Here is a 24,221-nt window from a genome sequence, read left to right on the forward strand (position 1 = left end):
AAGAAGGTTGCCCATCATAGTGGCACCTGCTTGGCTCTTTGAAGGCATATTAGAAAACAAAGGATGAAATCTTGAACCCACTGAAGTCAATAACAAAGCTCCCATTTACTTCAGTGGTGCCAGGATTTCACCCAACGGCCAAGACCCCATAGAGATTACAGTTTAAATAAAGTACAGACAAAGGAGCAGGGAAGGGATGATTCCATAACTCACCCTATGGAGTCCAAAGAAAATTGCTCCTAACTGCATTAGTGCTTTCTGGATAGCACAAAAGACATTTAGCAAATGACCATCCATATGCAATCCCCATACATGAATTATACACAGTGCAGGTAGCAGCACCTGTACTTAAGGGTGCAGGACACTTTCCATAAGACCCTGAAATCAGTTGATTATAATTTAACCAAACTTTAATCATTTGAGATTAGATTTTCCATGCTGGATGTTTGCCTTAGACTGGAATTTTCTGAAAATTTCAGTAAAACAATTCAGCCATTTCTCAGAGTGATATTAAGGAAACTAAGATGTTATGTTCATGTTAAAAAATTCTTAGAACCATTTTACTGAACTTCTCTACTGCCGCCTTGCTTTGGAGTAGGGACTTGAAATTTGGCAGGGGCGGGGGTCACCTGGGTGTCTGGGAGGTGCCTTTTGCCATTCTCATGAAAATCTGCCCAAATTTGACGAAGTTATGATCACCTGTGGAAAAAAATAGTATTTGCTCATGTAATTAAAGGCTGTATTGTTGCCCCTTTTAAATCCGAGCGGCTAGGCAAAGTTTGGGAGTCTGGGGATGTTCAGGTTGGAAGCAGAAATTGGCGATAGTCAGTTACCTCTTTGATGCAGTTTTGTTTGTTTACCAAGAATGTACAAAGCCCTGTCTCAGAATGCTGAGGGTACAGGACCGGCTCTAGGCACCAGCAAAGCAAGCACGTGCGTGGGTCGGCACAATCCCAGGGGCGGCATTCCGGCCATCCTTTTTATTTTATTTTTTTTGCTTGAGCAGTTGCGCTCTCGGAGCTTGGGGTGGCAAATGTTTTGCTTGGGGCAGCAAAAAACCTACAGCCAGCCCTGGAGGGAACCAAGAGCAGTTTCTTAGTTTACAGGCCCCCAAATCCCTTTACCCAATACATACCAGATCCAAAAGCTTTCTCTCTAGTTTTTCCAGGTCACTTGCAGGCACTGTTTACTTACTGCTTGGCTTTCTTGCTTAATTTTCCTCTTGCAGTCTTGTCTGTTCCCACCTTTTCTCTGTGTGAGTGTTTTTCTCAGACTCTCACTCACCCCCACACCCCTGGTCACAATATCCAGCCTCTGCCTCCACGGTGCTATTTTCCGGGCAGACTCTATTAGGCTTTGTTTTAGATGTGGCCTCTTAACTGTCTTAAATGGAGGCATCAGCTTGAACAAGGTGTTTTTAACTCAACCCGTAACATGGTTTCACCCAGCTCACAACAGTACCATAATGTATACTCACAAAGAGGCTGACTAAAAACTGCACAGACAATCTGGAATTCCTAACTTTTGAGTACTTGACTTTGCAACTTCAACATTCTTATAATGCAGTGTTTTGTACGTAATACTATCTAGTCTGGGTAATAAATGATCTAAAGGCATAGATGGTCTCCTGAGACTGTATTTCTGTGCCCCATCCAAAGCAAACTTGACACATTCAAAGAGCAATGTCCAATCCACACTATAGTGGAAAATGTAATCTCTCCATTAGTGCAGGTCATAACCACACCCACCCACACACAAGGAAGGAACTGGGAAGTTCCGAGTTGGGTTTTAATTGTGCATGTGACATCAGAAAATTGAGCAATTAAATTAACATTATTCTGAACATTAATGATTCTCCTGAAAGAGATGACCCAAATTCAAAATGCCTCATTGCTCATAAGACTTGGAACAATTATTCCATCTGCCTTCAATTTTCTGAGTACCTGCTCAAATTAGGATGTTGGGGCAATTGGGAGATGTTTCAGTTTGAATAATGTCAGTCTGTGGATTGCAGTTTTTAAGGTGAACTTTTTCTCTCCTCACTTTTCTACTGTTAAAAGCCCAGAATGTCAATTCCAAAACCAAATGCATAACACACATGCACACAAATGATTTAAGCAATGAAACTAACACACTTTTTAATCCCTCTCCTTCACTTTAATTTTTAAAAACTTCTGATCTCCCAGCATAACCCAAAAGGGACACACAATCTGGGCATGCACTCTGTTCTACTGTTGCTTCTCATAAGTCACTTTTATCGATAATAGCACATTAATTATAATTGCAAATTTAACAAATCCCCATCACAAGGGCTTACCTACCCCTGCAGAGGCAGAATGCATGGAAATGATATCATAGAATATCAGGGTTGGAAGGGACCTTAGGAGGTCATCTAGTTCAACCCCCTGCTCAAAGCAGGACCAATCCCCAATTTTTGCCCCAGATCCCTAAATGGCCCCCTCAAGGATTGAACTCACAACGCTGGGTTTAAGCAGGCCAATGCTCAACCCACTGAGCTACCCCCCCGCAATATGGAGAAACCCTGCTATTCTACTGGATAAACATGCATAACAGGCCTACACTAGCCTTCCTTTTTTAAACTGTAAATATTCTAGCATGCTCAGTTTAAGGGTTGTTGGGACCTGAGCCACAAAACCTTTCATCAAAACATGTGTGTCCCTGTGAGACCACAATGTGCAGGCACCACGTGGTGTCAGGTTAAGGTCATTCTTACAGTGCTGCCAACCCCAAGAGTTCCAAATCATGAGAACTGCCTTAAAATCATGAGATAAAAAAATACATTAGGGGTTCTCTTATTAGCCTTCTGGCTTCTGAGCCATAAGGGTGCATGTTTTCAAGCTTTTCTCCACAAAGGCTAGAAATTCAGTGGAGCTATGACATGTGCTCCTCACCTTTAAAATGTAAGCTCAGTTTCTAATGCAATTGTATGACTCTCGGAGCTGGGGATTTAAGAAAAATACCAAATATGATGAGACGTGTCATAACAATCCCAAGAGTCATAAGACTTATTCTGGGGGCTGGGGGCTGATCTTGAGGGACAGAGGGTCTGGGGAATCATAGAATTGTAGAACTGGAAGGGACCTTGAGAGGTCATCTAGTCCAGTCCCCAACACTTGTGGCAGGACTATTAGTAATACTATTAATATTAGGAAGGACCGGCTTTGCCTAATTCTCAGCCTACACAGTCCCTGGTTTTGGAAATACAAACTGTTCCTTTTTTTGTTGATGGTCTGCTTAAGAGAGAACATGAGAATCAGAGCGGAGAAAGAAACAGACTGGGCAAAAGGACATACTCTAATCAAAACTAAATACAGGCTATTAGTGCACACAGGACACCTGCTTGCATCAGTGTCATTCCTCTTTATCTAAAAGAGGATTTAAAAAAGAAACAAACCCCTACACTTCCCTTGTGAAAAAAGCATGACTTTAAATTACAGGAGAAGAGGTTTGGGAATTTGAATAAATTTTGCAAACCCATGAAACAGTTCTAGTCCCCCTGGGCCCACTCATCATCAGCTTGGAGTATACAGCATGCACAATGCTAGCAAAATCCATTTACTCTTCACTATTTATGCTGCTTGTTTACTTCCTGTGTTCTGTCATTCACTGGAGAGAATCAACAAAGTCAGTTTTATTTTTGTTCATTTCATCTCTGCAATGATGGGATTGCAAACACTGCACGGAAAGGGTGACTCGCAGACATGCGAAGTGTCACAGTTGTTGATCATGCAATTACAGCATGATCCTACAGCACAGAGAGGTAGGTTTAAGGTTGCAGAGGCATTTCTTATTACATTATAGGTGGGGCTGCTTATAGCCCCACCTACTATTAAGGTTGCCTGACACTTTCCATACTAAGACCTTTCTTCAGCTTCAACTTTTCCGGACATTAACCATTTGGGCTGAATTTTTCTATGCTGGGTGTCTGCCTCATGCTGATTTTTTGAGTGTGGAAAATTCTAGACAAAATGGTTCAGTCTTTTCTGAGAATGCAGCGAGAGAGAAATACTCCGTTTTGCCCATGTTAAAAAATTGTGGCAGGCTTTTTTCGGACCTGCCAGTATACTGAAAAAACAGTTATTCGCATAGCTCTAATCATAATGCATATACAAAAGGAGGACAAATGAAAATTGCACAGGCACCCGTAATGCTAGGATTTCCTAATGTTTGCATGCTTGACTTTGCAACCTTAATAATTTTCTTTTAATGCAGTTTTTTAGATGCCATATTTATACATTATTATATATAATTACATAAAGGAAACTATGTTAAAAGAGCATTAAGTTTACAAAGTCAAGCATTCAAAATTTAAATGAAAAATCTGGTTCCGACCATGCTCTATTCAGCACATCTCAATACGGATTGAAAATTTTCCCCATGTAATAGATGCCTATATGAGATTAATTTGTTATGTCTCAGCTACAGTTCCCACACCACAAACTTTTATGTATTTGTTTTAATACAATTTTTTCCACTGGAACTTTTAAAAAAAGTTTTTTTCTATTTTTGTTATCTTCTGTAAAATCTTGTTTTGACCAAATCAAAATTTTTGAGCTAATTTGAGTCAACAGTGCGCTTTTAGATCACATGTCAAATAATTTCTTTAGGAGGAGAACCTTACCTTTCCACATGATCAACATTGCCTGCCACACCAACGCCTCCAATGGTATAAATTTTCCCATCGTACACCAGGCTGTTGTGCCGACACCTTGGGACTGTCATTCGGGATACGAGATTCCAGTTATCAAGTAAGGACATGTAACACCAGACATCAGAGAGTGTGACACCAGACTCCATGCCACCTGCCAACAAGACATGGGTGAGAAAAGGAGAGAATTAAGTGAGAACTTGGATGCAGGTAGTCCACTGTATGTTGCAATCAAAGCCAGTTACCAAGTAAAAGCTCTTCTAATGACAGTTGAGTAATTAAAATAAATCACTCTCAATAGGGAGCATCTGTTTCTATGAAGCAGATCGGTGTCATTTATTCGTGCGTTTCAAAGGTTTGTTTTTTTAAGATGACATGAGGATATCAAGATGTCAGACTAAGAAGGACATGTGCGTAAAGGAATATACACATCCAACATCCATAAATAACCTCCAATCTTCCAATTACCACACACTTGCAAGAAGGTGTCATGTGGCAGAGACTGACTGGCTTGCTATTCACTGTCCACTCTGAAATCCAGAATGCTTAATTCAGTTTTTATGTGACACAGAATAGAAACAACATGTTTTGTACACATATAAAGTAGAATTAGGGGATTTTAAGGTTTAACTCCTAATTTTCACTCATCACTTCCATGATTAGTTGGCTTTTCTATTACAGTGCAGACCCAGTGTTATAAGCACTGCCAAAGAGTTTAAAATGATCAAGCAGTACACTAATAATACTGGATATTTCTGTAGCTCTTTCTAACTGAAGGTCTCAAAGCGTTTCACTTCCCAACACCCCATAAAGTGGGTAAGTATTATTATTCTTGTTTTACAGAATAGGAAACAGAATAGGAAATGCATCCGATGAAGTGAGCTGTAGCTCACGAAAGCTTATGCTCAAATAAATTTGTTAGTCTAAGATGCCACAAGTCCTCCTTTTCTTTTTGCGGATACAGACTAACATGGCTGCTACTCTGAAACCTTTCTTTTCTCAGACATAATCAAACTTACACTCAGGGACCACTAGGGGGATCCTTACAACTACCTACTGGAGATTGCTTTTTTCCCTGATCCAAGGAAATGTACTATATGATTTAATACAAACAGACACCTTTTATACTTCAAGCACAAATTGTAGTCGGCAACTCTTTTAGATAAACCCTTTTCAGGAGTGTGGCTTCAGGAGCACTGAACCTAACAAGATTATAGGGCTACAGTCTACTATCAAAACAGAGATTTCAACAACACTCTTGTAAACAAACATTTTAAGTGTAGGTCACATATTCAGCAGCTCAGTCAATCTTGAATGCAGCAACCCACCATTTAGACCCAACTTCAGCCACTTTTTTAAACTATGTTACTACAGCCTGGAAACCTCTTTCACAGGTTTGATGGTTGTTGAACCTATTCTCTATATAACTGCAAAATGTGCTGTTGCCTGCTCTGGGACGAAATTGGAGCTGAAGTGAAATGGAGAGTGATAAAAGCATATTTGTTTGTTTTTCCCTTTCCCCCAGGGGTGGTTGAATAAAACTGGCAACTGTTCCTCCCTGCTTATACTGTACAGTACAGTTTGGGAGGACCCAGTGCTTTTCTGCTCCCAATGTGTATGCTGCTTACCTGAAAGATAGATGTTGTCTCCAGCGCTGACTACGCTGAAAAACTCCCGATCATAGAAAGGCAGGCTGGCCAATGGGTACCATTTATTGTTTTGAGGATTTAAGCAAGTGACTGCTGTTAAAGCTCGTTGGTTCATGCCAATCATCTGACGACCTCCCACTAAGACTATTACCTCGGCCACACCTAGGATACAATTAACCAAAATACATTCTAAGAAAGAGTCGTCTCTCACTGGGGAGGTAACCTATCTAAAAGCACTTTGCAGTCAATTCATTTCTCTATCCCCATTAAAAATACACTTAGAAAAACAAGTCTTTTTTTGGTCTCCAATAGTCTGTAGCTAGCCTATCACTTATAATTTGGTTTCTTCAATATTGTTGCTGCTTATTAAAGGCTCACCTATGAAAAATTTTGTAGGCTGTATGATAGAACAGGAGTGGGGTAGGGAGAAGGTGAAGAGTACATGGTAATAATGGCGAGTGAGGAGATACAATTTCAATATAGTAGGATTTAATAAGGAGGGTTGGTACCAGTCATTGTATTTGGATACAACCCCACCCCCACATAATAGGGAAAGATAATATAAAGGCCTCTATATGAAAAGATGGACAATGACTTCAATGAGATCAGGATTTGCTCTTAAGCATGTAAACTGCCACCTGGCTTTCTCCTTGATTAATGTAAGCTCACACCATAGACTGATGTATTGAAAACTTTTAGGCTTTATCCCTCTTGGCTGCATTTCTTCAACATTTAAGTTTGTTTCCCATCCACTCCTTCAAAGAGGCCCTTTTTCAAAATACTCTTGTGTGCTTATGTAACACTGACAGACCCTGGCCCTCAGTGGGCAGGATCAAACCTGGGACGTTTGGAGCTTAGTGCATGAGCCTTTACCACATGAGCTAAAAGCCAACTGGCTCTTAGCTAAGGCTGTAGAGCAGACTCATAATCTCTTGTTCTAAGTGGTCTCGGTGCCCCTAGGTGGGACAGAACACCACACCCAGGAAGTGTGTGGGTTACACTTATCCCAAACAAACTTCGCCGTTTTAGACCTCATTATTGTTAATTATTATTGTTATATGTGCAATATGGTTGTGCCCAGGAGCCTCAGTCCTGGATCAGTTCTCCATTTTGCTAGGTGCTGTACAAACACATAGCGAAGAGGCAGTCCATTCCTTAAAGAGCTTCTTGATTTAGATTTACATGCACAGCTGGAGATTTCCAAAACCTTTAATCTTAGGTGTATAGTGAGCCAAATTCCCTGCTAGTGTGAATGGGTGACACACCACCATAGTTAGTAGGGCCCATATACTGAGGTTTTAACGCACAGTTTACTTAGTGCCTGGACTGAGGTAAATCTGAACAAGACTCAGGATCCGCTCGTATCCCAGATTCCTATGGTACATCACATTTTAACTGCTTGACACCCGCTGGCCTGAAACACTCACTGTCAAGTGCTTGAGATATTTTGGATTTAGTGCTCAATGTAATAGCAGAAACAGCATGGCCTGTTGCAAAGTACTATTCACTCAGAATATTGGATTGTTGTCCTCCGTCATCTGGATTTTTTATTTTTTATATTTAAGTGTTCTTAAAAAAAGTTTACTCTCTTAGGCCTGGTCTACACTGGGGAGGGGGCACGCGGGGGGGAGGAGGAAGGGTGTGTGTGATCGATCTAAGTTACACAACTTCAGCTACGTGACTAATGTAGCTGAAGTCACCGTACTTAGATCTACTTACCGCGGTGTCTTCACTGCGGTAAGTTGAAGGTTGACACTCCCCTGCTGACTCCACCTGTGCCTCTCACTCCAGTGGAGTACCGGAATCGACAGGAGAGTGCTCGGTGGTCGATTTATCACATCTAGACTAGACACGATAAATCGACCCCCGATGGATCGATCACTGCCCATCGATCCAGCGGGTAATGCAGACAACCCCTTATTAAGCTAAAAACCTAAAATACTACACAGTTTTAAACAAATATTTCTTAGTAACGAGAGATCATTATTTTTAGTACATACCAGAAAATGTAATCTGATGTGCTAATGTGATGTGCTAATGTGATGTGATGATAATAAATGACCTTGAGAGGGCATCTCACACACTGCAGCACACCCACAAAGGGTGTTTGGAGATCCTTTGTGTATCCATAAAAGTAGACAATATGCAAAATAACATGGTTCTATATAATTAGACTCTGAATTAAAAAATATAATCATTCTCCCTTATCCCAAAAGAATTACTTTCCCCACATCAACAAGCTTCTGTAAAAGGTTTGCATTACATCTATAATTTTATATACAAAGATAAAATAAGCACTTTTCAAAAATCTTCAAACATCAGACCATTAGCCATCTTCAGCGAACGACTTTTTAGTGTGGATTGTTATTGAAAGTCGTCTATGTTTCCTCCTTCTGAAAAGTGCTTTGATTGGGCAGTCTCCACAAGCTGCAAATGATGAGGCTTGACATACAGTACATATACCATACTAGCTTCAATAGCCATGTACATCAGGAAATCTGCTTAGCCTCGTCATGGTACTGGCTCGGAAGAAGCACCAAGCATAACACATCGGAAAGTTTCACGTATTTCTTCCACATCTGATTCTTATTTGTTGCAGTTGTCTGATACATACTATTTGTACTAACTTTCAGAGTAACAAGTATTTAGACATTTTCTAACACTACCTTGGTACAGACTGATTTATTACACTGGAGACTTGCTTCTTTATTTTTGCTAGACAAAAACCACATGTATGCCCCACGTGGAAAGCTTCTTGAAACAACACTTTCTCCATAAATTGTGTGTGTGTGTGTGTGTGTGTGTATGTTTTAAACATAATATATCTTGTGTGATCCTTTTAATTTGAATGCAACAAACAGCCTGATCTGATATTTTAAGACTTGTGGTATTGAAATAAGAATACATCTACATAATTCTGAGAAAGTGAAAACTGCTTTACAATAATTAATCAACTGATCCTCACAATACCCTGAGAGGAAGGTAAGAAAATATTGTTGTCCTGGAGAAGCTGAGGCAGAGAAGACAAGGACCACATTTTTAGAAGTGTTGTCCAGTTGTGGGTGCCCAACTTTAAATACTTAGAGTCCTATTTTCACTCGGTGCTGAGCATCCAGAGCTGCCACTGAAGTTAATCATTCCTGAAAATCAGACCACGTATTTAGGTGCCTAAATATGGATTCAGGTGCTTAGCTTTAGGCACCCTACTTTGATCATTTCGGTGCAGGTGTCTACAAAGCTGGGCTTCCCAAAAATAGAGTAATCCAAAAGAGGGGAAGCTTTTTGGACCTTAAGTGACTTGCCTAAATGCCACAGAAGAAGGGTGATCATATTTCTCAAAGAGAAAATGGGACACTGCGAGTGGCTGGTCTGAGACCTACACCTCCCTGCTAGCCCCCTGCCTGCAGGGCTGGCCCGAGCTGCTTGCCTGAGTCCCCCTCTTGTGCAGGGGAAGGCAGGGCTCAGGCAAGCAATGATGCACATACTAGATAGGGTGATCATAATTCCCGAAGGCTGGGGCTGGCAGATCGCGGCTTGCCTGAGCCCTGCCTTCCCCGCTGCATGAGGCTGGAATTGGCGTCGTTGTTCGCTCGAGCCCTGCCTGTCCCCAGCAGAAGCCCTGCCCCCCCTCCCCTGCACAGGGCTGGCATTGCCACTCGCCCCCCGCCCACGTTCCTCTGCACCCCACTTTTTTGACAAAAGTGGGCATTTGTCCTGTTTGCTCTTGCCAGCTTGATCCGTTTGGCAAGAGCAAATGGGACAAATGCCTTCTTTTGCCAACAAAGTCAGGACGGCCGGGACAGGGCTTAAAAAAGGGACTGTCTCAGCCAAAACGGGATGTCTGGTCACCCTACACTGAAGGAGACAGAATCGGAACTTGGATTAGCACTCTGGACTCCCTGGCTCCCAAACCTGTGCTACTGAAATGTGGTGAAAGGAAGAGGAACGACACTTACTCCTCCCTTCCTTTGCAAACTACAGACAGTCTGAACCATTCAGTCTTGGACTGCAGGCAATGTCAGATCACAGAGCTTTCTCTCTGAAGCTAGCTTTGCTTTACCTGCTGATAGCCTGGGCCGGGTTCTTGGTGTCTGCATCTCTTGTCGGGCATGTGGGAGCATGTGATAACGTTTTGCTTCGTTCACTAGATCCCGGCAGGCCTCTGAAGACTTTATCAACTCCTCATTGTCAACAATGTTTAGCAGATAACTGGGATGGATGAAGGGGAGGCGGACCACTGCCAGCAACTCCGCAGCATACTGGAGAAAGAACACATGGCAGCCTTAGTGCTTGATTTCAACCATTCTGCGTTTCCTCCTCCCCCATCACAAACACTTCCCCTTATTACCCAACTTGGGAATATATTATACTTTGAGCTGCCCTTAGTACCTGAGTGTTACTGTACACAGTCCTGATTTTCATGGATCCTGCATACACTCCCCAAACCTTCATTATTGTTCAGGTAGCACAAAGACAACACATCCCTTAGCTGCTCCACTCTGAAGGTTTTTTTTTCGGGGGAGGTCCCATATGGAGACAAAAACAATCTTCAAAAGCTGACAATTCTTGTTATACAGAGATTTTGTTGTAAAAGCAGATTCTGAACTTATACTCAATATGACACCTTATGCACAGAAGACAAGCATTAATCTTCCTAGCTTCCTGAATTCACCTTGAAATTTAAGACTCGTTGCTACATTGAAAACAAATGGCTTTTCTAGCATTTTGTGTGAAACAAAAGCAGATGAGCAGCTTGCGTTTGAATAGCCTCTATGGTGGAGACTGAAAAACACCATCCAATTTGTTAACTATCTTTTAACTAGTAAGATTTATTTGTTGGTGAAACAAATCACGTTCTTCAAAGTTTTCCTAGAAATCAGATTCCTGTGGATGCGACTCAAATACTCACACTAGACCCCATCTTCTATACAAATAAAATAAACCTTGTAGTGCAAAGGACATTGGAAGAAATGAAGCTGTCTGTCACTGGTTATTGCTTAAAGGAAAACAAAACCACAGAAGAGAAAATTGCAAGTGATAAATGAAGAGTCCATTCACTGAGAACTGATTTTAAATCACTGTTTATCTTACAGCATATCACAGAATACTTCACAGTGAGAGATAGAAGAGTTGGAGAATGCATTTATGGAGCTGGGTATAGGGAACATATCAGGACAATAAGAACTAACTATGGCTGCATATTTAGAAGAGGACAGTAAAAGAAAGGTGACTATTAAAAGCAGAAAAGATGATTGTTACTAGTAAACATTTATATTATTGGAGCACCCAAAGGCCCCAATTGGGATTGGGGCCAAGATTCAAGGAAATATTCTTGAAGATTTAGGGGTTGATCCTGAGAGGCGCTTAACACCCCAAACTTCCACTGAACTGCAGTGCTCATTACTTTCTGGAATGCAGGGCTTTGGAGCTGTGCTCCAGCTCTGCTCCAGCTCCAGGCAAAAATCTGCAGCTCCACTGCTCCGGAGCTGCTCCACGCTCCAGCTCCGGGTTCTGCTCCAAAGCCCTGCTGGAATCCATCTGTCTGGTTAGTTGTTTTAAACCATCTTCATCACCTTAGTGTGTGAGTGCCTCTCGTGTCTAGGAATCAGGTCACAGCTTCAGTGGAGGAAGAATGTAGAGATACAGGGATGGAGAAAGGGAAAGATGAGTGAGCAGTTGTTGGTTAGAAATATTTCTCAAGTTCTACTGTGTACAATTGGTTCCACCCTGCTAGGTGATAAGTGATCATAATCATCACAGGAACATCTTCTAACACTTCCCATTTCCCTACAATAAATTTAAAACACAGGTATCAATTTGGAAGGACATGCAATTATCTGTTTCCAGTAGGATTTTGCACGAACCTACCTCCTTAGAGCCATGTCACCGTGATGATATAAACTAAGTTAAAATGAGCATGTGATGTGACTGAAATGGGTTCAGTCTGGCAGGGAGAAGAATACAGGTTTTCACAAAATCCAATCACTTCATTTAACAGTGTAACAGGAAGGGCTTGGAAGTCTGAAACGTCCAGTTTTCTGAGAAGAGATGAGTGTGTGTTTGCATAACAGTAACACCTCTGAACTTCACAACTATAATAAATAACATAATAACACTTTAAACATCTTTAGCACCTTTTTGTCTGAAGAGCTCAAAATGTTTTGCACACATTAATTAGTGTGAGCCTCACAGTACGCCAGGAGGCAGGCAGGTTTTACAGATGGGGAAGCCGAAGCAAAAATGATTAGAGTGACTTGCCCAGCGTCAGAGTGACAGGAAGATGACCAGAAGCAAATGCTGACTACCTTGTTCTAACCACTAATTCATGAGAATTCCTTAATACAACATGAGATTTTGGAGATTCATCTGCATAAGGCCAAACACTTCCAGGAAGGACCTTTGGGTTCAATCCTGAGCGTCACGCTGATCCACATGTATCAAGGAAGTGGTGTAAGGGGAGTAGAAAACAACAGGTTTTCTCCTTCTGGGGTGGGAGGCATCCTCAGTAAATACAGAGCCATCTATAAGTGGTTCTATGCCACCGGTCCTACAGCCTGCAGCTAGGGGGCAAGTCAAAGGTGGGGAGGCATGCAGGAGGCACAGTCTTAGCAGGTTGCCCTGTAGCAATTCCTATCTGTCTCCTTGGGGGTCAAAGCCACTTGTGTGGGAAGCAGCCTTGGGACTACTCTAATCTATACCAAACTCTAGGCTGGCCCCACAGAAGCAGTCCCAGGATCAGGGAGACTCAATGATCTCAGTTGTGCCCCTAAATTTTGCCTGGCAGAACATCAGTTGAGTAGCTGGGCACAGGTAAGAATCTGAGCCCTGCCATCTGCCACTGTTCCATACAGTGAAATAAAAGATTATTCCGTGACTCTTTCCTCTACTAAAATGTATTGTAGAGGGGAAAAAAAAGTTCTGTCCTTTCCCGAGAGTCACAAATGTCAGGGACTTGGCTGCAGACATCTTAATGCCATTAAAATGATGCTCACTTGTGGGAGAGGGAGCACAGTCGACATATGGCAGTGGGAGGCAAAGCTCCGATTTCAGGAAGTGCCTTTTTTAAGAAGTCTGGGGGAGTTTAACCTTACAGAGGAGCCAAGATGAAATGCAGAATCAGGACACCAGGAATAATGAAGATATTGATGGGGACATCAAAGTTTAGCCAGTGAGTCTCTAATGGGGATGATCATCCCATGCTGTAATGAACTAAAAGGAATAGCTAAATAATAGTTTAAGTAATGGAGAAATTGGAATATGCATACGTCTACAGCTAAGGCAGGCCAAACAAGCTTCCCAAGAATCCTGGTTCATCAGAAAGCTGCCCTTCCTGCTTCTCCAATAGACCCTGTGCAGGAAGCAGCCATACTGACAAGTAAGACAAAACACAAGCAAATACTCATGTCATTAAATGAGAACTTGGGGTTAGACACCAGGATGTCTCCATCTTTAGCTTAAATTGGCATTTAGGGGAGAGCTCCCCTCCAGCAACAGGAGGCAATTCTTCTGACTCCACCCACAGAGATACTGCATTCTTCCCCCATGCCTCCTCAAATAAATGAGGCAACGGCTGCTGAATTAGCAAAGCACACTCTCTCTTTCGCCCACCTTTCCTTAATTAGATTGGTGAGAAACTGTAACTGTGTTTCTCTCCCTCTCTTTCTCTGTCTGAGCTTGTGGCTCATTGTGAAGGCTAATAATAATTAGAACATGTCGCTCTCTCTCATCAGCATGAAAGCTAAAGTCACATATCAAAGCTAATGTCACATTTCACTCTTATTCTTTCCCCACCCAAACAGCTACAGAAATACAGCTGTATGTGTGTGTGAGAGAAAGAGAGCACACACAGTTGCTGCTCTGCTTCATCACTGCCAGCATTAAGGGTATGGGTAATCTCATTGTTTTTTTACCAAGGGATTTGTAGAGTATGTATAATCTCACTGTCTCTAGAGGATGGTAGAGGCTTTTATAAACCAGTGGCTTTTCGCACTAGCTCCTTTAAGCACTATAGTCGATGGCAAGTTTCATTTGGCTTTGTTGATTTAAGTACATCCAAGTGGTCTAGGGATTCTGTAGCCTATTCCTTTCTGATTCTGCCTTGTGACTGCTTCATAGCCTTGTTAGCTATGATTGTATTAAATATCTTGTGACCATTATCCTTTTTATTGAAGATTAGAATAAGTACTATTAAGCATTTCAACCTTCTTACCATCTCTTATTTGCTTTTCTTCCTTTTCTTTCTCCTTTTCTTGCTCCTTGTACACATTATTAATATTATTACTATTAATAATAAAATAGTACAATAGACGTGAAGGGCACTTTTCAAAATGTACGTGGCAAAACTTTCAAAGAGCAGCCTCCATTTTTGTGGATGCAAGTATGGGCTTACAGTTTGGGCCTGTAATTCAACTGTGGCTACAAAATGTTTAGAGCATTCATCTCACACTCTCTGAATGCAAGTGCAAATTGGGTAGTCAGAGATGCAAAATATTCAGATTTGCACCTGCAATCAGTTGATTTTTCTACACAGGAGGTTGCTTGGTAGAATTGTATACAGGAGGTCAGACTAGATTACGATATGATAATGGTATTTTCTGGCCTTAAATTCTATGAATCTGTTAATTCATTTTTTCAGGTGGTACAAGGCAGACCACGTCTCAGCCCCTTCAGCATTTAGCCCATTGTTTCGACAAGGCTCTACTCCAAGGACTTCACCATTTAAATTAAATCACTGCAATAGAAAGAAAAAATGAGGCATGAGTATGGGAACAGACAGGACAGCTCTTCAACTGGTGTAAACTGGTATGGCTCCATTGACATCCATGGAGCTATTCTGATTTATTCCAGCTGAGGATGTGGCTCATAGAATCACAGACAGTTAGGGATGGAAGGTTAGACCCCCCCGCTGACTCTTTGTAGAGTTTGCTCTCCATGGGGGATGGGGGGAGGGAGGGAGGAGAGCTGGCTTGACAACTCATGAGTATGGGGGACGGGCTATGAGGGAAGGAGTAGACAGATTTGGTGTGGATTGGCTCCTGAGGCACATATACATTTGCCAGACTGCTATCAATTTCATTAGCTCAGCTGGCCAGCAGCTTCTTCACATAGCCTGAGTCCCCAAGGATTTATAAAACCCAGGACAAAATACCTTTATGTTGCAAAACAGACAGGGTTTCTGCCCCATAGAGCTTACAAGCTAAATTTAGATGTGACACTGTGAGTGAGGGAAACAAACCATAAGGTGGCATGCAGTGGGATAGCTCAGGGTTATACCAGTCAGATCACACTGAGCAGTGGTGCACGTATGTCACTGGGCTTCTAGTAGGCAGAAAGCAATTACTCAATCTGGAATTTGGCCAAGCCTCTGTGGTTAATGGCCCTATCCTCTGGGACATTTAACCACACATGGTCATGACATGTGTTTAAGATCTCCTCTGAAAGGGATGGCACCTCTGACACCATAAAGGCCTCAGCACTACAATGGTATATGCACTGGTTACAGTTTTCACAGTACAGTGAAGATATAAATTATTATGTACATGTAAAATATTATTGGGTCAGTACTGACTCAGATGGATGGTGCTGCCTGTTGTACCATCAAGATTATTTCTTGCTGCTTCGAGATGTCCCATCCATATATCTAACCCTGCATAATTTATCCACTTAACTTCTGTATGTGTTTTTTCCATCTCTCCAGTCAGAACAGCTCTCCCATTGGATCACAGAAAATTTTAATGCCATTTACATTTCTGCTTGGTGGCCTGAATGGGGATGTTTACTTTGCTAAACTTTTTGTGACCTTTCTTCCCCTTGTAATTATATCTGTATTATTAGAAGGTTATAGAAAGTGGGCTTTAGTAGGATAGCTGACTTTCAAAACTCTCTTCAGTATCATATTTAAAAAAATTGCTTTTTAATCTGAAATCCCCAAGCTAGTAAAATCCTCATAGGTATTCTTTAAACGAGTATCACTGTGCAGATTCTGCTTAGGCTATTGTCACAACAGTATACAGCTAGTTTTAGGAAATATGTTTACTGTTGCAGAATCAAATTTCCTGCTCTTTAAATATTACACTGGAAAGCTATCAAGATTTTTGACATTTTTGAAGTAATGCCCAGAGAGGTCAAAATAATGTTTCCCCTCATGCCTTATAGCTCATCTCTCTCTGTTTTACTATTCTTTCATATAAAAGACCCTTTGTGCTAGCTGCCTAAAGAAACATATTTTAGTTAGAAGTACAAATACAGAAGTAAGATTATCCATATTAAGATAGGTTTTTAGTCCAAGAAACTGCTGTTTCAGCTATTTATGCATAATTCTAAGAGACTATTTTTTAACATTTTAAAACTAAACTAGGAATACATTCGATTCATCACAGAGACTAAGAAGATTAATACACCACAGCCGTAAAAAGATTTCTCTGCCCACTCACACAGAGACTGGGTTCAAATTCAACGGGATTTTAAAGAAAATAAAAAATTCTAATCTGACAGCTGTGGCAAAAACTCAGCAGTACTGCTAAACAGTTCTGAGAGGACTCTGAGGTGGTAGCAATGCTGCACCACCAATAACACACAGAGACCTGTAGGGGGCACACATTTTTAAAAAGCAGAGGTTATCCCTTAGTTCCTGGACTGGCGGTCAGATGATGAACTGCATGTTGAGCTGCGCTGGAAACGAATGCTAGAAATCAAGAAGTTTCCAGTGGCAGAGTGACAAGGCACGGTGGGTTAGTTTCAGGCAAGAGTCTTGACCAGTCCCCACCTTCCCGCTGCTGCTGGAAATCCTCCATGATATTCTGAACTAGAACTCCATACATGACACCAAAAAGTCTTCGCAAACTACAGGTGTCCAAGTGGAATATCAATTGGGAACTGGCTGTTTTTTGAAAGTTTAAACGGAGTTTCTGAGAACTCTCAGAGACAGCAGCACCAGTTGCTGATTTGAAGCTTCATTATTTTTGGGGCACCACAGTGCTACCTGGTGATCAGGGCAACCACTTCAATGCATATTGCCCATGGGTACCTCAAGGGCATGCACTCCTTCTACTAATCTCTTCCATATTTATAAGTGTTTGGACAAATCCAAATCAAATCTCCAATCTCTGGTGTGCACAGCATTTGTCTACTATTTATTACTGTTTAGTCTGCATTGGTTCAATTTCTTTGAACTGAAAATCCACTAACTATAAAGCTCGAGTATCATTATAGCTGGAAACCTTATAACATAATGAGATGAACATTTGAAATGAAGTCTGGTTCTCAGGCCCTGGACTCACACAGTGACTCAGTGGGAGGGAGCTACATGTAGAAATCCCATGCACAGCAAGAGGAAAATAGCACCCGCCTCACTTCCTGAAATGAAGTTTTAACATGACATCTTTATGGCAGCACAGCTGACTAAACACCATAATGTCATCAGTGTTGCAGAAAAGGAGCTGCACGTGAACATGTATTTCTAGATGTAATGTGATGAGGTTATATTTAAGCACACAGGATGATAAATCATTAATTCATTACACTCAGACTTTATTTCACATTCAGACATTTTAATAAAGACTCTTATCACAAACGGCTTATTCTGCTGACTAAACTCAACCAAAATAAATGTCCTCAGAAAGTAACAAACGATACAACAACCAGTGATTGGCACTTCATTTGTTCCGGTTATAAATATACACCCACGTATACATCTGTGCACACACATATGCACCACAAAGGCATGCTGTCAAGATTAAATAGTGTTTGTAATGTGCTTTGAAAAGGAAGAGCACTCCTGACACATACAGCATAGTGATACACACATAAAAAAGATTGTTTCCTACTTATAATGCAATCCTGAACTTCATTTCCCTTTCCATTCAGAAAAGCATGGAGTGTGGTCTAATGTTTGGACCGGATGACTTGGGAGTCAGGAGTTCCCTTCATGATTCTGCTGCTGACAGAAGTGTGTGACTCCGTGCAATGCAAGTAATCTCATGCATACAGCTACACTGCATGTGTATGTGTTTGCAGGATTGAGTCATTCAGTTTCCTCAGCAACAGAAGAAAGAAAAACACTGTTAAAAGTAGGAAGATGTGTTGGTAACGCCACAAAAAAACTGAGAGGAGATTTCAGGACAGGTGCAGCTCCCAAAGCTACTTTCAGCTTTTTTTTTTAAAAAAAAAATTAAACTAGATTTCAAGTTGATGGTATCCCTTAAAAAAAAAAAAAGAATGCCGTATACCAGCCATTAGTGAGTAACAGAGAACGCCACCTTCACCCTGCTTTATTAATTAATGGACCCGTTTTCTCTCTTGTATCACTTCTTCTTTTGATTTTTTTTTTTTAATTCCCCATGTCACCTGGGACTAGTATTAACTCACTCATTCTGTTTCCTCCCACTCTTGATATTTTTCTCTCTCCAAGCCTGTGTGTGTATTCTTGTTTGTTTGGCCCCCTAGAAAAGGACTTATTTAAACCCCAGATCTTTGAGCAGTCTGTCACCATGTGAAGACACAATGATTACATCTCATTCCTTGCACTCTTCACTTTCAGAGAAATTGGAGTTTGTTGCACTGCAATTATGGCATCTATTAGGACTCTTCTGCTTTCCAAGGGGGAGGCTTTCAATGCATTCTGCTATTATTGTAGTCACTAGGGAAGGGGTTTCCAAAGGTGCTAAGCACTCAAATTTCATTAAATTTTAAAAGAAGTTGGGTGCCTAACACCTATCAGCTTCTTTGAAAATTCCAACCTTCGTTTCATACTTAGTCCATATTTGCTTTCCTGAAGCCTAACACTCTTGAACTGCATTGTTCAGTGAATTAATTTCTTACTATGATGAATTTAAGTACCCTCCTGGTACTGAATGTCATCATTTTGAGTTTTCCCATAATTTTCTACCCATTGCTAAGGAAAAGGCTCAGAGTGTTTTTGATACTTTCTGGATTAAGCTGGCCTTCTTCATAACTATGGAACCTTTCTGATGCTGCATGTTTGACTCTATGTGTTAGCTGGGTCTTTGAAATTCCCCACGAGTATGGTATCCAAACACCTTGAGAGTTGCCCATTTTCCTTCCTTCCAGAAATCTACTGTTTCTTCTTTGTCATTCTCTGCATCCTAACCGAAGGCATTTTATTGCCATTCTCTTTAATTGGCTAAAGGTAGTTCAGTGGCATTTATAACTTTTGACATAATGCCACTTTTCCTTCTCCACATCATCTTCCCTTTCCATCACTCCTAGGTACTAAACTTACCGGTGTGCACGGTGTTATTCAGCCTGCATTTGCTTTGCTTCAATTTTATCCCATTGCCCCTGCAGTAGTTATGCTGCCTTGCACCACCCTAGGTAATTCCTCTCCTTTCCTCTTCAAATACTTGTAGACAGTTATCCCCCTTTAGCTGTTGTTAGACCAAGTCAACCATATTCAATCCTTTTAATCTTTCCTTCAAAATCAATTCCTCTAGTCCTTTAATCATTTGTTTTGTTCTTCTCTAAATTACCTTCAATTTGTCTACAAATCTCTGGTTCTCAGGTGCCACTAAGATACTATTTAGACAGAGCTTTCTCTGAGGACATAAGTTCATAGAGAGCTCATTAATTTTTTTATGGGTAAGACATTTCATTTTGATGTTAAACAGTATTTTTTTAAAAAGGCTACACTATCATGTCTGTATGGATCACAGAGAAAGGTGACATAGCATATGGCACTCTGGTCAGATAATAAATTTACTACTTTAGATCTTCAACATCTTGAATAGATATTGGGCCAGATCTTCAACTTGAGTAATATTGACATAAATCCATTGACTGTTAGCCCAGCAACACTGGTTTGCATTAGTTGAGGATCAGGCCCAGTATCTAGTAGATCCTATCAACACTCCATATAATAGGTATTTCCCTCCCCCCCCCCACATTTCACAGAGAGGAAGGTGGACGTAGGTAAACTGATTTACCCAAGGCCAAACAGTGAGATTACGGCTAAACTAGGATTAGAGCACAAGAGTTTCTGGCACCAAGCCCTGCCTGTGCTCCAACCACTACACCATGATGCTTTTCACATGATAGTGCCTCATTGTGCAATACGTATTTTATATGATCACCCCAGAGGTAAACTAAGGTTAAAAGGAATAACTACCACGATAAACCCTACTGTGTCCTCAATCAGCCTGGAAGAGAAATAAATAGAAAACCAGCAAATCCATCTTTTGTAGATGTGTCAGTCTGTTGCGGACTTTCCAACCAGTGAGAAATAAAAGGAATTCCTTCAACCAGTGGTCTGCTTTCACTGCCACAGGAAATTACCTAGCCATTCAGGAACCTGACATCAAATGCCATTTTTCTCAGTTAGATTGCTTTTATGCAACTGCATGACTAGCAGGGCTGAAATAGTTATGTAAATGTTGCCATAAGCAGTTGGCATACCTTTTCAAAGCACTGGGGTACAGTTATTTACCAAATATTAGTTTAATAAATAGTTCATTATTCGAGCTCACTATCTGTCTTATGTAGATGGATCGGTGACCTTTGAAAGCTCTGTTACTCTCCCTTTGTAGCACATCTCAGATGCTGTTTTCTGTAAAGCAGTACAGCTCTTTTTATATAGCACCGTAAGACTCCTACACGGCACACGTTACAGAATTAAAACTGGCGAGGGTATATCCTTTCACCTTGCTTTCCACAGCCCAGGTCCATTCAGGAGCTCCCCACTGCCGTTTTGAGGCTGGCCATAAGAGGATTAACAACACTAAAAAGAATTTGATACCCAAGGAGTAGGTTTTCAACTGCACAAAGAACAGTTAGGCACCCGATCCCCATTCCCTTTCAGTGAAAACAGGGGACTAAATCCCATTTGTGCTTTTGAAAATATACCTCCCCCTAAGAAGCTAACATAACAGGAGGACTCTGGTGATTGCAACCAAAGTAGTGCACAAGCCATAGCAGCTTTCCAAGGAGCTTTTCCTCCCTGGAGCTGTCACCCTACTTACTCCCTGCAGTGGAGAATGAAGAGCTAGATGTACTTTTTTTTTTTTTTTATATAAATATCACCTCAGCTCACCCAGTTGAAATGATCCTGCCTGACTGCATCGAGTTCAGTCAAAGGAGGCTGTTCGGAGGGTGGGGTGAGGGGAAGGGGGAACAAACAGGAACAAGACAGTGACAGAAATAAGGCTCCTTAAGGGAACAATGGGGGAACTATTAATTGGGGAATGCCCCTGGCCAGCCTTCAACCAGTCTGGCTAGGTTTATGATTTCCATCCCTCAGTCTAGGCGCTAAGGGGATACTAAACCACTAAAGTCCCTCAGGCCTAGAAAGGAAGAGGCGGGAGGGGTTGAGTGGGCTGCCAGTAGCTGCCTAGGGAGAGATGCTGACAGAGACACGCAGAGAGGGAGAAGATACAGCAGGCAGCCTGCTCCCCACAGTCCAGGAGCAGGGATGTCTGGGCTAAGTAGAACTCACCCAGCACTTGCAAGGAAAGAAGGAGGTGCAGGTAAGAACCAGGCATATAGACTTTTTGTTGGTTTCCTCTTTGCTCTGCCTGCTATGTACCTCTGGGTGAATAATAATACTTTGCTTTGAAGAAGCTGCTTTAGAATCACTTTAACCAACTGTTGCCAGAGGCTCCTTGAGGAAAAGGGCTTACAAGTGCCAAACAGAGCTGGGCCTGCAGAATTAACATGCTTGGGAAACATGGAGATTGCAGCCCAGAGATCCAATCCCAGTGTGGTTGAACCAAAGGGTTCCATACACTTTAGAAGGAGAAAAAGGGATCTAAAACACAGCTCACTCTGTAACCATGATACCTGCCTTCCCATGGGTCGATGCCTTTACTTACTATGTCAACTTTATGAATTACACAGCAAGTGCTTCTGGGCAAAGACCTTGTCTTAATGTATCTTCAAAAAGCCCCATGCACACATATGACACACCATCCATATACAATACATGATAGAATATAGTGCTTTAAAGATCGTGCCCTTCATACTCTCCACCATTAAATTGCAGACCCCTGGCCAGCTGTACCTCTGCAAGGATTCACCCTTGGTCAAGGACAGCAGTGAGGGCTGCACTGTACCTTCCAGCGGAATTTTAATTTGTAGGTGGAGCTCCATAGGACCCCCCACTAGCCTAGAGGTTGCCCTGGGGCTGCCCTGAACCAGCATATCAACTGGTCTCTTGGGTCATGACCCTCCCACTTTTGTGGCTTTGCTGGCTGGTTACTGAAGCAGTTGCTGTGGTGCCTTGCACCTACTGGTTCCCTGCACCAAGAGATCTGCAGCGACGGAGCCTGGGTGAAACAATCCCATTATACCCTGAATGAAGTTAGAGCATCCTGTGATGCTGACAGACCAGGTGCCAGCTCATGCCAAGCCCTTAGGCGTCAACTGAACGCTGACAAATACAGAGCTGAATTAGTCTGGCTCACCTGTGTGTTAATATTGTTAAAACTGGTATTAGATTTATAAAAACATGTTTAGTGTTTAGACTTGTAAGTTGCAGCATGTATTGATCTCACTTAGAATATTTGTATTCCATGTTATAAGATAATATTTAAGTGTTTGCTCTGTAACTATAAAAGTGTTTTCTCTGAAACTGTAAACCTCCAGTCAAGAGAGAAGCACTACCAAGTGTGAAATACTATTTCATAGATTCATAGATATTAAGGTCAGAAGGGACCATTATGATCATCTAGTCTGACCTCCTGCACAACGCAGGCCACAGAATCTCACCCATCCACTCCTGCAATAAACCTCTCACCTATGTCTGAGTTACTGAAGTCCTCAAATCATGGTTTAAAGACATCAAGGTGCAGAGAATCCTCCAGCAAATGACCCATGCCCCATGCTACAGAGGAAGGCGAAAAACCCCCAGGGCCTCTTCCAATCTGCCCTGGAGGAAGATTCCTTCCCAACCACAAATATGGCGATCAGCTGAACCCTGAGCATGTGGGCAAGATTCAGCAGCCAGATACCCAGGAAAGAATTCTCTGTAGTAACTCAGATCCCACCCCATCTAACATCCCATCACAGGCCATTGGGTCTATTTACCATGAATAGTTAAAGATCAATTAATTGCCAAAATCATGTTATCCCATCATCCCATCTCCTCCATAAATTTATCAAGTTTAATCTGGAAGCCAGATAGGTCTTTTGCCCCCACTGCTTCCCTTGGAAGGCTATTCCAGAACTTCACTCCTCTGATGGTTAGAAACCTTCGTCTAATTTCAAGTCTAAACTTCCTGATGGCCAGTTTATATCCATTCGTTCTTGTGTCCACATTGGTACTGAGCTTAAATAATTCTTCTCCCTCCTTGGTATTTATCCCTCTGATATATTTATAGAGAGCAATCATATCTCCCCTCAACCTTCTTTTGGTTAGGCTAAACAAGCCAAGTTCCTTGAGTCTCCTTTCATAAGACAGGTTTTCTATTCCTCGGATCATCCTAGTAGCCCTTCTCTGTACCTGTTCCAGTTTGAATTCATCCTTCTTAAACATGGGAGACCAGAACTGCACACAGTATTCCAGATGAGGTCTCACCAGTGCCTTGTATAACAGTACTAACACCTCCTTATCTCTACTGGAAATACCTCGCCTGATGCATCCCAAGACCGCATTAGCTTTTTTCACGGCCATATCACATTGGCGGCTCATAGTCATCCTGTGGTCAACCAATACTCCAAGGTCCTTCTCCTCCTCTGTTACATCCCCATCTTATAACTAAAATTCTTGTTATTAATCCCTAAATGCATGACCTTGCACTTCTCACTAGTAAATTTCATCCTATTACTATTACTCCACTTTACAAGGTCATCCAGATCCTCCTGTATGATATCCTGGTCCTTCTATAAATTGGCAATACCTCTGAGCTTTGTATCATTTTCAAACTTTATTAGCACACTCCCACTTTTGTGCCGAG

The 24,221-nt window shown here is 41.7% G+C and overlaps 1 protein-coding gene across 6 annotated transcripts in view; it reads right to left on the reverse strand.

The window, feature by feature from the left end:
- Nucleotides 1-24,221, reverse strand: part of KLHL29 (kelch like family member 29) — a 605,712-nt gene that overhangs the window by 43,243 nt on the left and 538,248 nt on the right. For all 6 annotated transcript variants that reach the window (XM_084623316.1, XM_084623313.1, XM_084623312.1 and 3 more), the window contains 3 exons: nt 10,379-10,577; nt 6,298-6,480; nt 4,643-4,823 (listed from right to left, as the gene is read on the reverse strand). In XM_084623316.1, coding sequence (XP_084479442.1) covers nt 4,643-4,823; nt 6,298-6,480; nt 10,379-10,577 — 563 coding nt within the window. The remainder of the gene's footprint in view (nt 1-4,642; nt 4,824-6,297; nt 6,481-10,378; nt 10,578-24,221) is intronic.

Source organism: Lepidochelys olivacea (assembly GCF_965140295.1).
Source record: "Lepidochelys olivacea isolate rLepOli2 genome assembly, chromosome: 3".
Lineage (NCBI taxonomy): Eukaryota > Metazoa > Chordata > Testudines > Cheloniidae > Lepidochelys > Lepidochelys olivacea.